Raw genomic sequence first — 12,242 nt, 5'->3', positions numbered from 1 at the left:
TACATTTTCGAAGTTTGATTTTAATATATGTTTGCACTCAGCAAGGAAATACAAATTGTACAAAAGTTAATAAGTAATTTAAGAATGTGGAAAACTACTTTATAGAGTTGAAAACCATGAACATTTTCCAAAACTCGCTGCCGTAATTTAAGTTGTTGTTATTGTAGGATTCGAACTGCAATATCTCCAGCGATCGGATCCGTGGATGATTGCGGTGTTGTTTGTGGTGCTGACGGCGGCGGCGGTGATGGTGCTGGGAAGCAAATTGTCTTCTCAATTGTGACAACATTCGCCGGATGAATGGGATCGGTTTCATTAAATAGCCAAGGCATGCAGATTATGCCACCTGTGGGTGGCATATCTGGCGGCGCTGCAGTGGCTGTTGGCAGTTCAAATGTTAAGTTATCCACTTTAAGTGAACGAGCGATGTGAATTGGTGGGCTCTTGAATATGGCTTCCCGGGGTGATGAGGTAATGTCTTCCGCAAGCAGAGATTCGTTCAAAGGCGCCAATGACACAGCAAAGTCTGTAGGCCAGTAGTGAGTCTGATTTGTTGTGTTGTTGTTGTTTTTATTTGTAACAGAGTGACTTGTGGTGGCCGTATTGTTTTCTAAGTTCACTTTTGTGTTTATAGTTTGACCGTTGGTGGGTTGTTGCTCCTGATAGTGCTGATAGTAATGCTGATGATGATTACGATGTGTAAGACTTCGACCAACAAGGTAGCCTAGTACGAAGTCCGTTGCATCTTCAATTGAATTTGAAAGGAAGAAATTTAATAAGAGTTTATTTTAAATTGTTTTCTGCTCATATTTACCATCAGCGCTGCTCCGATACCGCGGCGGTTGTGCATAGTAAACCGAATTGGGCGGCATGCGCGCCGGTTGCGCAACGTATACATGTCCCGGCGGCAACTGATGGCCACCCCAAGTGTGCGATATGTGAGCATTGGCACCCAGCGTATTATAGTGGTTAGTTGCACTCGAACCGTATCTACTCGAGCGAGGCTGTGTGTAAAATTGACTAAAGCTGTGATAGTTTGTATGCGATGCATCCCGGTATGGGTGTCTATTGTGACTGCTGCTGCTGCTACTGTGACTACTAAAACTTTTGTGACTGCTGCCCAACTTAAGATCGGTATTGTGACCACCAGAAATCAGTGCCTTCGTGTATGAGGTATGTACTGGTGAGCCACTGACGACTTTACGGCGTGAGCTGGTCCCACTTGAGGAGCTGTGCTTCTTATGACTGCGTCTATAAAATGTAGTGCCGAATGAACCACCGCGTCCTCGGCCTCCGCGCGCTTCTGCCGCTAGCACCATAGTGGCTAGTGCAAAAATTACAAGAAGCCAAATTATTTTAAGCGACATTTTCATTCACTTTCTTTATTTAAATAAATCGGAATTTCCTTTTGTTTGGATGCAGCAAAAGTAAAACTGTCCATCGGCCGCTGCTGTGTACCTAACAGAGCGACGCTTCAAGCTTGACTACAGTGATTACTTGATTGAAGAAATGATAAAACTGAAATCGTATACTGAAGAATTTGAGCTACAGCTGGGTCATTATTTTTTTCACTAACTTTTTTTTTCAAAAATCAACGACTGTGTGTAGCGCGTTGACATCTTGAACTCGCAAGGCACCTTATGTGTATCTATTAAGAACAATCTAAAAGTTATTATTGTTTTTGAACAACAAGAGCGTAAACTAATTTAAAGCTGTAAATGTGACACGCATATGAATGTATGGACATACTTACATACCTACATATGTGAGCTATGAAGCTAAATCTCTTTATCTTTGTTGTCACTTGGCGCAAATTTTATGGAATTAGATGAGTATCTGTGCCCAGTGGAAATGCTACAATAAGTTAATAGCTCAATTTACATATTAGGCTGACAAATGACAGATAACATAGCACATGTCCGGCAAATGCGTTTTTGGAGGACCGTCAGCAAGGTTTTGTAACGCTAAGAAGTCGCCAGGTCACGTTTGCGTGTTGCTCATTACGACTACCCGGTGGGCAGGAATAAATTGCAAAGTCTTTCAAATCACATAAAGCCCATAATTTAATTTTCACCATAGTAATAAATAAATTGCATTACGAAAATGAAATGTGGAAAATTTGATTTGAAAATCTGACATATACTCACGAGAATCTGTAGATATTACACTAGCAGATACGCGGCGTGCTTTACTGCGCCTCAAGGGTATTTTTGTGTTGTTACTCCCTCCCAAAACTGGTATGACCCCATTCATAAAAATTTAAATAGATTCAAAAATATTTGCATACAAAATTTCTATTACAAAGCATTTAAAGTCGTTATTACTTTTTGGAGTTTGGTTGCCAGCTAAGATTGTTTTAAAGGTGTTTGGAAAGTATGCAAAATATCGACTTTCTGCCGGAAATTCAATTTGTAATTCTATAGCTCGAGTAAACATGTTGGAGGGTTGCACCCTATTTGAAAAATCAAATATTACTTGAATTAAGAGAATTTTGTAATTGGAATATATACCGCAATATGGGTGTCAGGGATGCCAGACGCAAAATGTTTAATACGTTTGAAGTTTGAAACAATTTTTAAGAAGGTTGCACCCTATTTGAAAAATCAAATATTACTTGAATTAAGAGAATTTTTTAATTGGAATATATACCGCAATATGGGTGTCAGGGATGCCAGACGAAAAATGTTTAATAAGTTTGAAGTTTGAAAATATGTTTAAGAAGGTTGCCACCTGTTTGAAAAGTCAAATTTCATTAAATTATACACAAGTTAAAGTGTCAAACTTAAGAGTGTTTAGACATATTTATTTTGAATATGTAAAACTTTCTGAGTTGCTTGAAGAGCGTTGCCACCTGTTTTAAAACTAAATTCAAATAAACGTATTTAATAAGTTAAGCGCATTATTACAATATGAGCATCAATCGAAATGGTATTAAAAAGTGATTTATTTCGTTCGAAAAATTAAACTGAAGATGGCACAACGCCGAAACCAGTTTGTCTCCAAACCAAACTTGACAAGGGATGACAGGAATTTGTTCCAAAATAAATCATCTTACCGCCCAGTCGGAAAAATCAACCAACACCAATGCATTCAAAAGTCTTTACTTCTAAGCCACATGTAGCAGAGTTTCCACCTGCTCATTGAATAAGTTAATTGTAATATATAACAAGAAAGAGGTTTAAGAAAATTTAGTTTGAAAATATTTTGATGGGGGCTAAACAAGTTTTAAATCTCCTATATTTTTAACTGAATCTAAGTATGTTGACTTTTAGTGAAATAAATGACACTTTACTTAGCACGCAATCTGGTACCATATATTTATCTTCCATAAAAAATTTATATCAAATTTGTTGGCATGTAATTTGGAAAAATCTGCTTACTTCACAAATACCTGTAGTATTTTAACTAAGAGTTTTGGGAGTAGCCAAAGGGAGTTACAAACCAAAACTGCTTTGAAGCCGCTACAAAGCACGCCATGTATGTACTTGCAAGTTGAAGGTATTGTAATATTTAGCTTGCCTTATCATTTTAATTGTATTACATATTTCAAATAGGTGGCAACACGCCTCAAAAATATTTTCGGCAGTAAACTTTCTTAAGCCCCGTTTGTTTGATACCCATTCTGTAACATTTAATTTAACTTGCCCATGAAATGAGTTAAATGTTTCAAACAGGTGGCAACCGTTCTCAAAAAAATATTCTCGGTTCTTGCAGCCAGTTTCACCAAATTATTTAAGTGAAAATTACTTTAATTTTCGAGTTTTTGGTTTCACCAATCAATTTTAATTTTGATTTAAGTGACCTATGCTCTTCGCTTAAATAAAAATTAAATAAGAATAATCACACTCAGAGGTGTTACACGTTTAATCACCTGATCATTGTGCATCTGCTGCTTACTTGTATACCAGCCCTGCTTTTACAACACAGCGTGCCAAAGCTTTCAAAAGCTCTCAGTACAAATGAAAGCTTTCGCTGGCCTAGTCTGTTTTACAACCACTTTTTACTCACTTAAATAAATAGTTTATTGAAACTGAAAATTATTTAAATGACAATTAAATACAAAAATAAAGTTAATTTCCACTTAAATAGTTTGGTGAAACTGGCTGTTAAACCTCTTTCTTTTGACATCCACATTGAAATATTTGCTTTGTCTTATAAACTTACTGAAAGTGAAATTTACAAATAGGTGGCAACTCTCTAAATTTGTTTCTTTTCGAACCAGCCGCATATTATAGTGAACAAAAAAAAAAAAAAAATTATTCAAATTGGTCAAGCCCTTTTCGAGTTTTAGCGCGACTAACGGACAGCAATTCATTTTTAACCCATTTCAAAAAAGGAGAAGGATATCAATTGGTCGGAATATTATTTTTATTTTTTTTTTATGTATGTTACCCTATAACTTTGGACCTCGTCAAGCGATTTCGATAATTTTTCTATCGGGATGGTGGTCCCATACTAATTTGGTTTAGATGCGATCATTTGATCATGAAGAAATTAATGGAGCTCCTAAATTTTTATATGAGAATTGAAGGCGGTTGTGTTTTTTGCTTAAAAATTACTTGTTATATACATACATACATCATATATACATATAAGATAAGATAAAATATCTATATGCTTATTTCTCAAAGGTATTTTTGTGTTACCGCGCGATATCTCCCTTAATATTTTATCAAATTCAATGATTGATACCTCATTTTGATGTGGGGAAGCCCGCGTACGTGCGAAAAATAGCCACGTTATTCAAACTCATTTATTTCTTAAGAAAAGTGTTTAAAGGGCTAAGAATGTTGCATTAGGTCAAGGCAGATCCATATCTTGTATGATGCTCTATCAAGTTAATGAGTAAAACTGCATTTTAAAATTCACCTCCACCGCTTTGGTTAAAAAATAAAATCTTTTAAAAGGGGTTGCCATGTATCTAAATATATATTGAATTAAATATATCTATCAAGTAAAACATGATACTCCTTTGGCAAGTGAAAACAATTGAAATGTTTTTTTTGTCCAAAAGTAATCATTTTAAATAGGATTGCCAACTAGCTAAAAATTTAAGTCGCTATTATATAAAGAAAAGTTTCTTATGTAAAACCGAGCACTATTCTATAACGAATCGTCCTATTGAACTATCGTTTTGTTGCATTTATCTCTCCCCAAGACAACTTTTTTGACTTGAAAAAATGTGCAGAAAAATAGTAAATTCCAGGAAAATTTACTTTTCATATATTTTGTATAGGAAATTTTTTATCGTAATAGCACAAATGAAATGATTTCTTAGGTTCAAAATAGTCCCAATACTAAAAAATTATGTAGGCTAGGTTGGGCTAGAGTGTGCTGTAAATTTTTAGCAGTTACTTTTTCAGTTGCTGGATATGAAAAAGCTATTATAGAGTTCGGATCAAAAATACTAAATGAGAACATTTGGCGCTCACATTTCTTTTGCGATTATGGTTCGATTACTTCGACATTCATTGGAGAATTTCAAGAACTTCTTCACGGACACAGTACTTTGGTTAGGTCATTTAAGACTGCAATGGAAGATATGCCACCACAACCAAAGCGGATATATGTGCCGCTGGAATTCGTGTTGGACCAAAATATAAGAAAATAATATTTTTGAGCTAAACGAAGTTCGTGGGTCTACTAGTATTTTTTATATATGTATATATTTAGTTTTTTTTCAATTTAAAAAAATTTGAGGTACTAAACCAAACTGATTTTATCCATTTCTATTCACAAAAAACATAACTGAAATCTTTAAACATTCTTTTAAATAATAAAATTTTTTTTAAGCTTAAGGCCGAGGGTAAAGAAAACAATTAGATGTTTTATATACCTTTTTGTTTATTATTGTCGATATTTCGCCTTTAATTTAAAGGCATCTTCAGGAAATCTTGGCTTTGCCTGGTCGGCAATAATAAACAAAAAGGAAATCAGATATCTAATTGTTTTATTTATCCTCGGCTTAAGTTTAAAAAAAACAATTTAAATAAACGGCCGAAAAACCAACCTAACGTTTTCTTGTTACTTCTCAGTTTTTTTTTTATTCCCTTGAGGTTGCTATGAGAATTTAAAATTTTTGTACACTCTTTCGAGATTTAAAGTTGTTCGAAATTTTCTTGCGTTTTCGATAAATTTCCTGCTAGAGTTCTTGACGTTTTCTCGCTACTTTTCGACTTTTTTTTAATTTTCAAGAATATTATTGTTTTTATTTTATTTTAAGGGAACTTTCGGAACTTTCCCGGAACATTTAGGAACTTCTAGTAATCTTTGAAGTAATTTCTGAATTATATATGTATATCTATGTATGTAGGTATATGTGTTTAATTTTTCCGATTTTTTTTTTCTTTCGGAACTTTGTAAGACTATGTTTTTTTTTGTGATTCGTCATGTTTTTCGAGACATTTTGGATTTTACGTGTTTTATTCTTCGGTACTTTCTAAATTTTTTTTTAGATTTCAGTATTCTTCGGCTCAACTTTTAAGTTTTTTCCTGCCACGGTTTGAGACTTTTGCGACTTTTCATGATTTTTAGTGTTTTTTTATTTGTCGTGATCTTTCCGTACGTTTCCGTAGCACTTCCTAATTTCACCAATTTTTTGAAAAAATCTCTGGATTATACGTATTTTTTTATATGACATTTTTGGAAGTCTTATCAATATTATTCCGCGAACTTAATCTTAAGTGTCTTTTAATGAAAGCTCAAAACAAAGAAAATAATGAGTGCCCATGCGCGGCGCTACGGAAATGAAACTTTTTTAATTAATTTTTTAATCGGTTCATAATCCTGAAAGTGCATGTTCCGATCTACGGTAAGGTGGGCAGTGTAACTTCGCATAACAGTTCTTAATCTTCAGTTTCATCTTTGCTTTTGTATCTCTAAAAGTTCATAATCGGTCTCTAAACGTGTTATCCAAAATATTTGATAAAACTTTGTCGTCGGTAAAGCAACACAAATATGTATTTGGTGTAAATGAGTAGAAGTCAAGGATATCTGGACAGACTACATCTCTGCACTCATCTACTGAAACTTCCGTTGTTGTTGTAGTCGTGGACGATGATGATGGAGGTGTTGTTGTCGGCGGCGGTGGTGGTGATGGAGCTGGGAAACAAACTGTTTTCTCAATAGTTACAATACGTTCCGGATGAGTGGGATCAGTTTCGTTAAATAGCCAAGGCATACAGATTATGCCATTAGCTGGTGACGCATCTGGCAACGCTGTAGTGGCCGCTGGTAGCTCAAACGTTAAGTTATTTGCTGTAAGCGTCTGAGCGATATGAATTGGTGGGCTCTTGAATATGGCATCTTGGTGCATTGGATGGATATTCTCAGGGAGTAGTGAACTGTTCAAGGGAGCCAAGAGTACTTGAACATCTGTAGGCCAGTAGTGAGTTTGATTTGTGTTGTTGATTTTACTTGCATCGCTGACAGTTTTGTTTTTATTGCTTTCTGAAACGGATTTCGCATCTGTGAAGTCATTGCTGCCGGCTGGCTGTGGACTTTGAGAACGATGATGATAGTAATGGTGATGGGAATGACGATTTTGTTGGGAAAGACTATGCCCTATAAGGTAACCATTTATAAAATCGTCGGCATCTTATAGAAAATTTAAAAAAGGTGCATGGTGAATTTTTATTAGTAATCGTTATTTTTTTCTTTTTTCTTACCATTTGTATGACTGCTATACGTCGGAGGTTGCGCGTAGTAAACCGCACTCGAAGGAATACCAGAAGGTTGCGCAACGTAGATATGGCCTGGTGGCAACTGATGACCACCCCAAGTGTGGGATATGGGAGAATTTGCACCACGTGTATTGTGGTCAGCCGCTGCACTGAATCCATGCAAATTCCAGGTGTTCTTGTGAGTCTGCGAATTGGGGCGGTGCGGCTGTGTGTGGGATTGGCCATAACTGTGGTAGCTTGTATGCGGTGTATCGGTGTGCGAGTAACTGTGGTGGCGGCTGGAGCTACTGAAGATGCTGTGGCCGTTAGAGCTTTTAGGCCAACTAGAGCTGCTGTGACTGCTACTACGGCTACTACTATGACTACTTCGACTTCTGTGACTGCTTCGATGCCGCAATCGAAATTTTGCCAACTTTTCGTCAACTTTATGCCCCGAAGTTACTGACTTTATGAAGTTGGTATGGACGGTGGAGCCATTCACGACTTTACGGCGCATGCTGTTGCTACTTGGCGAGCCATGTTTCTTTTGATTGCGGCTATAAGCGGAAGATTCTATTGAACTGTGGCGATATCGTCCTGCACGCGTTTCTACTACTAGCACAATAGTAGCCATTGTAAAAATTAGTAAAAGAAAATGTATTTTCAACAACATTCTTCAACAAAATTCGGGCCACCGCTCAACTTTTATTCGAATAAATTGAAATTTATTTTTGTTTCTAATACAGCGAAATTAATGTTGCCTAATTGCCGATTAAAACTTGACTAAAGCAACGCCTTGAGTGCAATTGTTTAAGTGAATATAGGACTGCACTTTGAAAATTATGACAGATTGTAGGGTATCGACATCTGAGATTCGGAATCTTATCTCTATGAAGTGGTGTTGGTGTTGGTTTTGAAAACCAAAAGCCTAAGTAAATATGGTGTGTGGATGAATTAATACATACATACGTACACATGTATTTACCTGAATATATCGCTAGCTCAGCGCGAAAATTTGCTAAGTCCACTTTTTGTGAAAACTCATGTTTTGATACAGGAAGAAGACCAATTAAAAATACATGGTTTCCAATAAATATATTCAATTTTTAGCAATCATTTTTCTAAAAAAAATAATTAGTTGGTTTTTCTTAAAAAAAAAAAAATAAAACTAAAATTTTAAATTGAATTTAATTAAAAAATATATATAAAATAATTTCCAAAAAGTTAAATGTAGAAAAAATTGTTCCTAATAAAAAGAAAATATATTTTCTTTTCTAAAATTTGAAATCTAAAAACTATATTAAAAAATAAAATAAATTAAAATAAAGTAATTTCGAAAATTTTCTGCTTAAAAGTTTAGTTAAATTAAAAAAGTTTAGGTTAATACATTTTTCTTTTAAAACAATAAAATCTAAACATCAAAATAAAATTAAGTAAAAAAAAAACAATTAAAAAAAAGAAAAAAAATTCCGCCACTTAGGACTCGAACGAGTGCTTTCTGTACATAAAACAATACAAACAGTGGTCAAACCATTATAGCCAAAAAATTTGTTCCCTAGTTTTATTTTTGTTGTTATTTAATTTTGGTTAATTTTTTTATAAAAATTCTTTAACAAAACCCATGTAAATCCAAGTTTCCAACTATGTGCATTATTAAAAAAATTCAACTAACTTTCGTACAAATTTCGAGCTTTCCTAAAAATTTATAGAAATTAACCGTAATTTTTAGCCATTTGAAACTTGTACTTTACTATACTAAAATTCAATGGGCTACAAAACTGCATACTCAGAATCTAATTAAAACTCGAAATTTTTGCGAAAATTTGTTGAATTTTATTTATTTTTTGTTTAATTCCATAAATTTTTAAGGCAGTGTCACTCGATTGGTACATTTGCTCAGATTTGTGCATTTTTATATTGGGCTATTGGTACAAAATAAAAAAATTGCGACAATTTTTTCTTGTAGTCAAAAGATTGGTACAATACAGCAATCTTCTATTGATAAATTTCAACAAATTATTTTTTGTGATTGGGATAAAGAAATATATTTGGGTATTTCCACAATTGGGATAAGATTTGCGCCAAATTTCGGCAAATAATGTTTTTAAAGAATGAACTATAAAAACTAACCAAATTTATATAACAGCTAAAATAATATTTTAAAACTTGTCAAAATTTGGTGAGGCTATAATTTTTTCGACTACTGTACATAAGTTGACTATGACTACTACGCCACTAATATTTGACTTGCAAAGAAAATACGGGCAGGAATTTCAAAATTTCAACCCTGTTTGTGTGAAATATTTTATTTCTATCAGTATTTTTCTTTTAATCAATCTATGTTGAAATAAAGGTGAAAATAAAGAATATTGTATCAGACTCGGGCGTTTATGAGAAGGAGTTTTTGACATTTTACTTATGGTTTTGTACAGTTAATTCAGCAGAATAGTGTATTCTCACTTTATTTCTTATATGTAGAAAAACTCAGAACTTTCAGAAAACCAACCTCCAGTGCACACGTAAGCCCTTTTTAACCGACTTCCAAAAAAGGGGCAGGTTATCAGTTCGTCGGAATATATTTATTTATTTATTTTTGTTTTTTTTTTGTGTATGTTACCGGATCACGTCAACCGATTTCGATAATTCGTTTTGCATCGGAAAGGTAGTGTCCACACTAATATGATTTAGATCCGATCACTGGATTATGAAATGAATATATATGTATATATTGGTATATCGAAGCTTTATTATAAGTATATGTTTTTTAAATTGCGTTAGGAAAATTGAGGTTTCGCCTAAATACGCAGTTCTATTGAAAGAATGAGGTGGTGTACACAAGTTAGGTATATTTGGGTCGACTTAATTAATTATTCATTTTGAACAAAAGATTATTGCGTTTCGTTTTTTATTTTTGATTTCATAAAAAATCCGGTTTTTGTATTTTCAAGTAAAAGTGCAATTATTTGTTCTTATCAATTCGAAAGCAATAAATATTGTTGTAGAAGTGCTTACATATGTATATTGTGCATAACGATCTCAAAGCTTTATTGATTTGAAAAATAATACGAGGGCAATTTGAAAAGTCAGTGACTTTCTGAATAAAAAGTATTTAGTTCGATATATTTATTTCACAGCTTTTAAATTTTTTTTCTATTCTTTCCAAATATGTAATATGTTTTCTGAAGTTCCTAAAAATAATCGTTTGTTTCAGTGATGGCCTCTTCATTCGACCCAATTTATGTATTTTTTCAATGATGACTAAAAACGTCTGCGCTAGGGTGGTCCAAAAATGTATGTGAAAAAGTAAAGTCGTAATTTTAATTTATTTTTTTATTTCGAATAAGAAAATAAAAAAAATAGTTAGTGCTTAAAGCGCTTAAAGTTTTCCTTGTACATATTTTATATGGGAAAAAACAACTTTTCAACGATATAATGGTGTAGAATTCTTAAAAATCAATACTTTTTGATCGGAAAACTCTGTTTCTCTTCAGGAGCTATATTTTATAAGTTCGCCAAAACCACCTGAAAATGCAATGGGGGAACCAATAAAAAATGTTTAGTATAAAAAATGCTTAAATAAACAATTGGATCTTAATATTGGAAGTCTGCTGAAGAGAAGCACAGTTTTCCGATCGAAAAATATTGATTTTCAAGAATTTTATACCATTTCTACGAAAAGTGGTTTTTTCCCCACATAAAATACATGGAAACCTTTGAGCGCTTTAAACACTCCCTATATTTTTTTTGATTTCAAAATAAAAAAATATGGGTATATTTTTTTTCGGTATAGAACAATCCTAGGGGGTGGCGGCATTAAAATTCCTGTACGACCACAACAGAACACTTCCTAACTATTAAAATTGTTGGTGCATAGTCCGTATAGTATAGCCTGTGCCTGGTTCCGGTGATGGGGTTTTCAATGCAAAAAATAGTTCTTGATCAGCACGAAATTATCTTTTTTTCTTTTTCACGAAGTCAAACACAAACTAAATGGCGCAGCTTGCTCAAAATATAGCAGTAGCCCAGCAAAAAATCGGTAATCGCTTTTAGTGGTAACGTGTTCTAGAAGGCATAGCGTTATAATGCCTTCGAATTTTTTCGCTTCTTTTAGGCATTGCCAGTAATGCAAAGTAGAATACAATATTTTATTTATCTCGCTTCTTCGTTTCATTTCGGGGAATGCAAAGTAGAATGTCCTATAATATTTATTTTTTAATTCGTTTCTTTGCTTAATTTCCGGGAATGCAAAGTAGAATGTCCTACAATATTTTATTTGTTTCGCTTCTTTGCGTCATTTCAGGTAATGCAAAGTAGAATGTCCTACAATATTTTATTCGTTTCGCTTCTTTGCTTCATTTCGGGGAATGCAAAGTAGAATGTCCTACAATATTTTATTTGTTTCGCTTCTTTGCTTCATTTCGGGGAATGCAAAGTAGAATGCTGCATCGTAGTCAGCTGAAAAATGGAATGAATATCCAAAAATTCTTTTTCTACCGTTACTTTCTGTGGAAATTTGTCTCGCATAAAAATCATGTTTTGCTTTGTTCAATTTGCAGCGAAGTTGAAGTCAGTCAATGAAGT

The 12,242-nt window shown here is 33.8% G+C and overlaps 2 protein-coding genes across 2 annotated transcripts; both read right to left on the bottom strand.

Moving 5' to 3' along the window:
- LOC118740565 lies at positions 1-1,484 on the bottom strand. Its single transcript, XM_036472157.1, has 2 exons — positions 815-1,484; positions 1-745 (listed from the first exon to the last, which is right to left on the bottom strand). The coding sequence occupies exons 1-2, from the start codon at positions 1,371-1,373 to the stop codon at positions 159-161; spliced, it is 1,146 nt and encodes a 381-aa protein (XP_036328050.1). The 5' UTR covers positions 1,374-1,484; the 3' UTR covers positions 1-158.
- A 5,120-nt stretch (positions 1,485-6,604) lies between these two features.
- Positions 6,605-8,454, bottom strand: LOC118740564 (filaggrin-2-like). Its single transcript, XM_036472156.1, has 2 exons — positions 7,668-8,454; positions 6,605-7,596 (listed from the first exon to the last, which is right to left on the bottom strand). The coding sequence occupies exons 1-2, from the start codon at positions 8,332-8,334 to the stop codon at positions 6,887-6,889; spliced, it is 1,377 nt and encodes a 458-aa protein (XP_036328049.1). The 5' UTR covers positions 8,335-8,454; the 3' UTR covers positions 6,605-6,886.
- Between the last annotated feature and the right edge of the window lie 3,788 nt (positions 8,455-12,242).

This window comes from Rhagoletis pomonella, unplaced genomic scaffold (assembly GCF_013731165.1).
Source record: "Rhagoletis pomonella isolate Grant_MI unplaced genomic scaffold, Rhpom_1.0 Rhpom_scaffold_00006, whole genome shotgun sequence".
Taxonomy (NCBI): domain Eukaryota; kingdom Metazoa; phylum Arthropoda; class Insecta; order Diptera; family Tephritidae; genus Rhagoletis; species Rhagoletis pomonella.
This window is presented reverse-complemented; position numbering and strand designations above follow the sequence as displayed.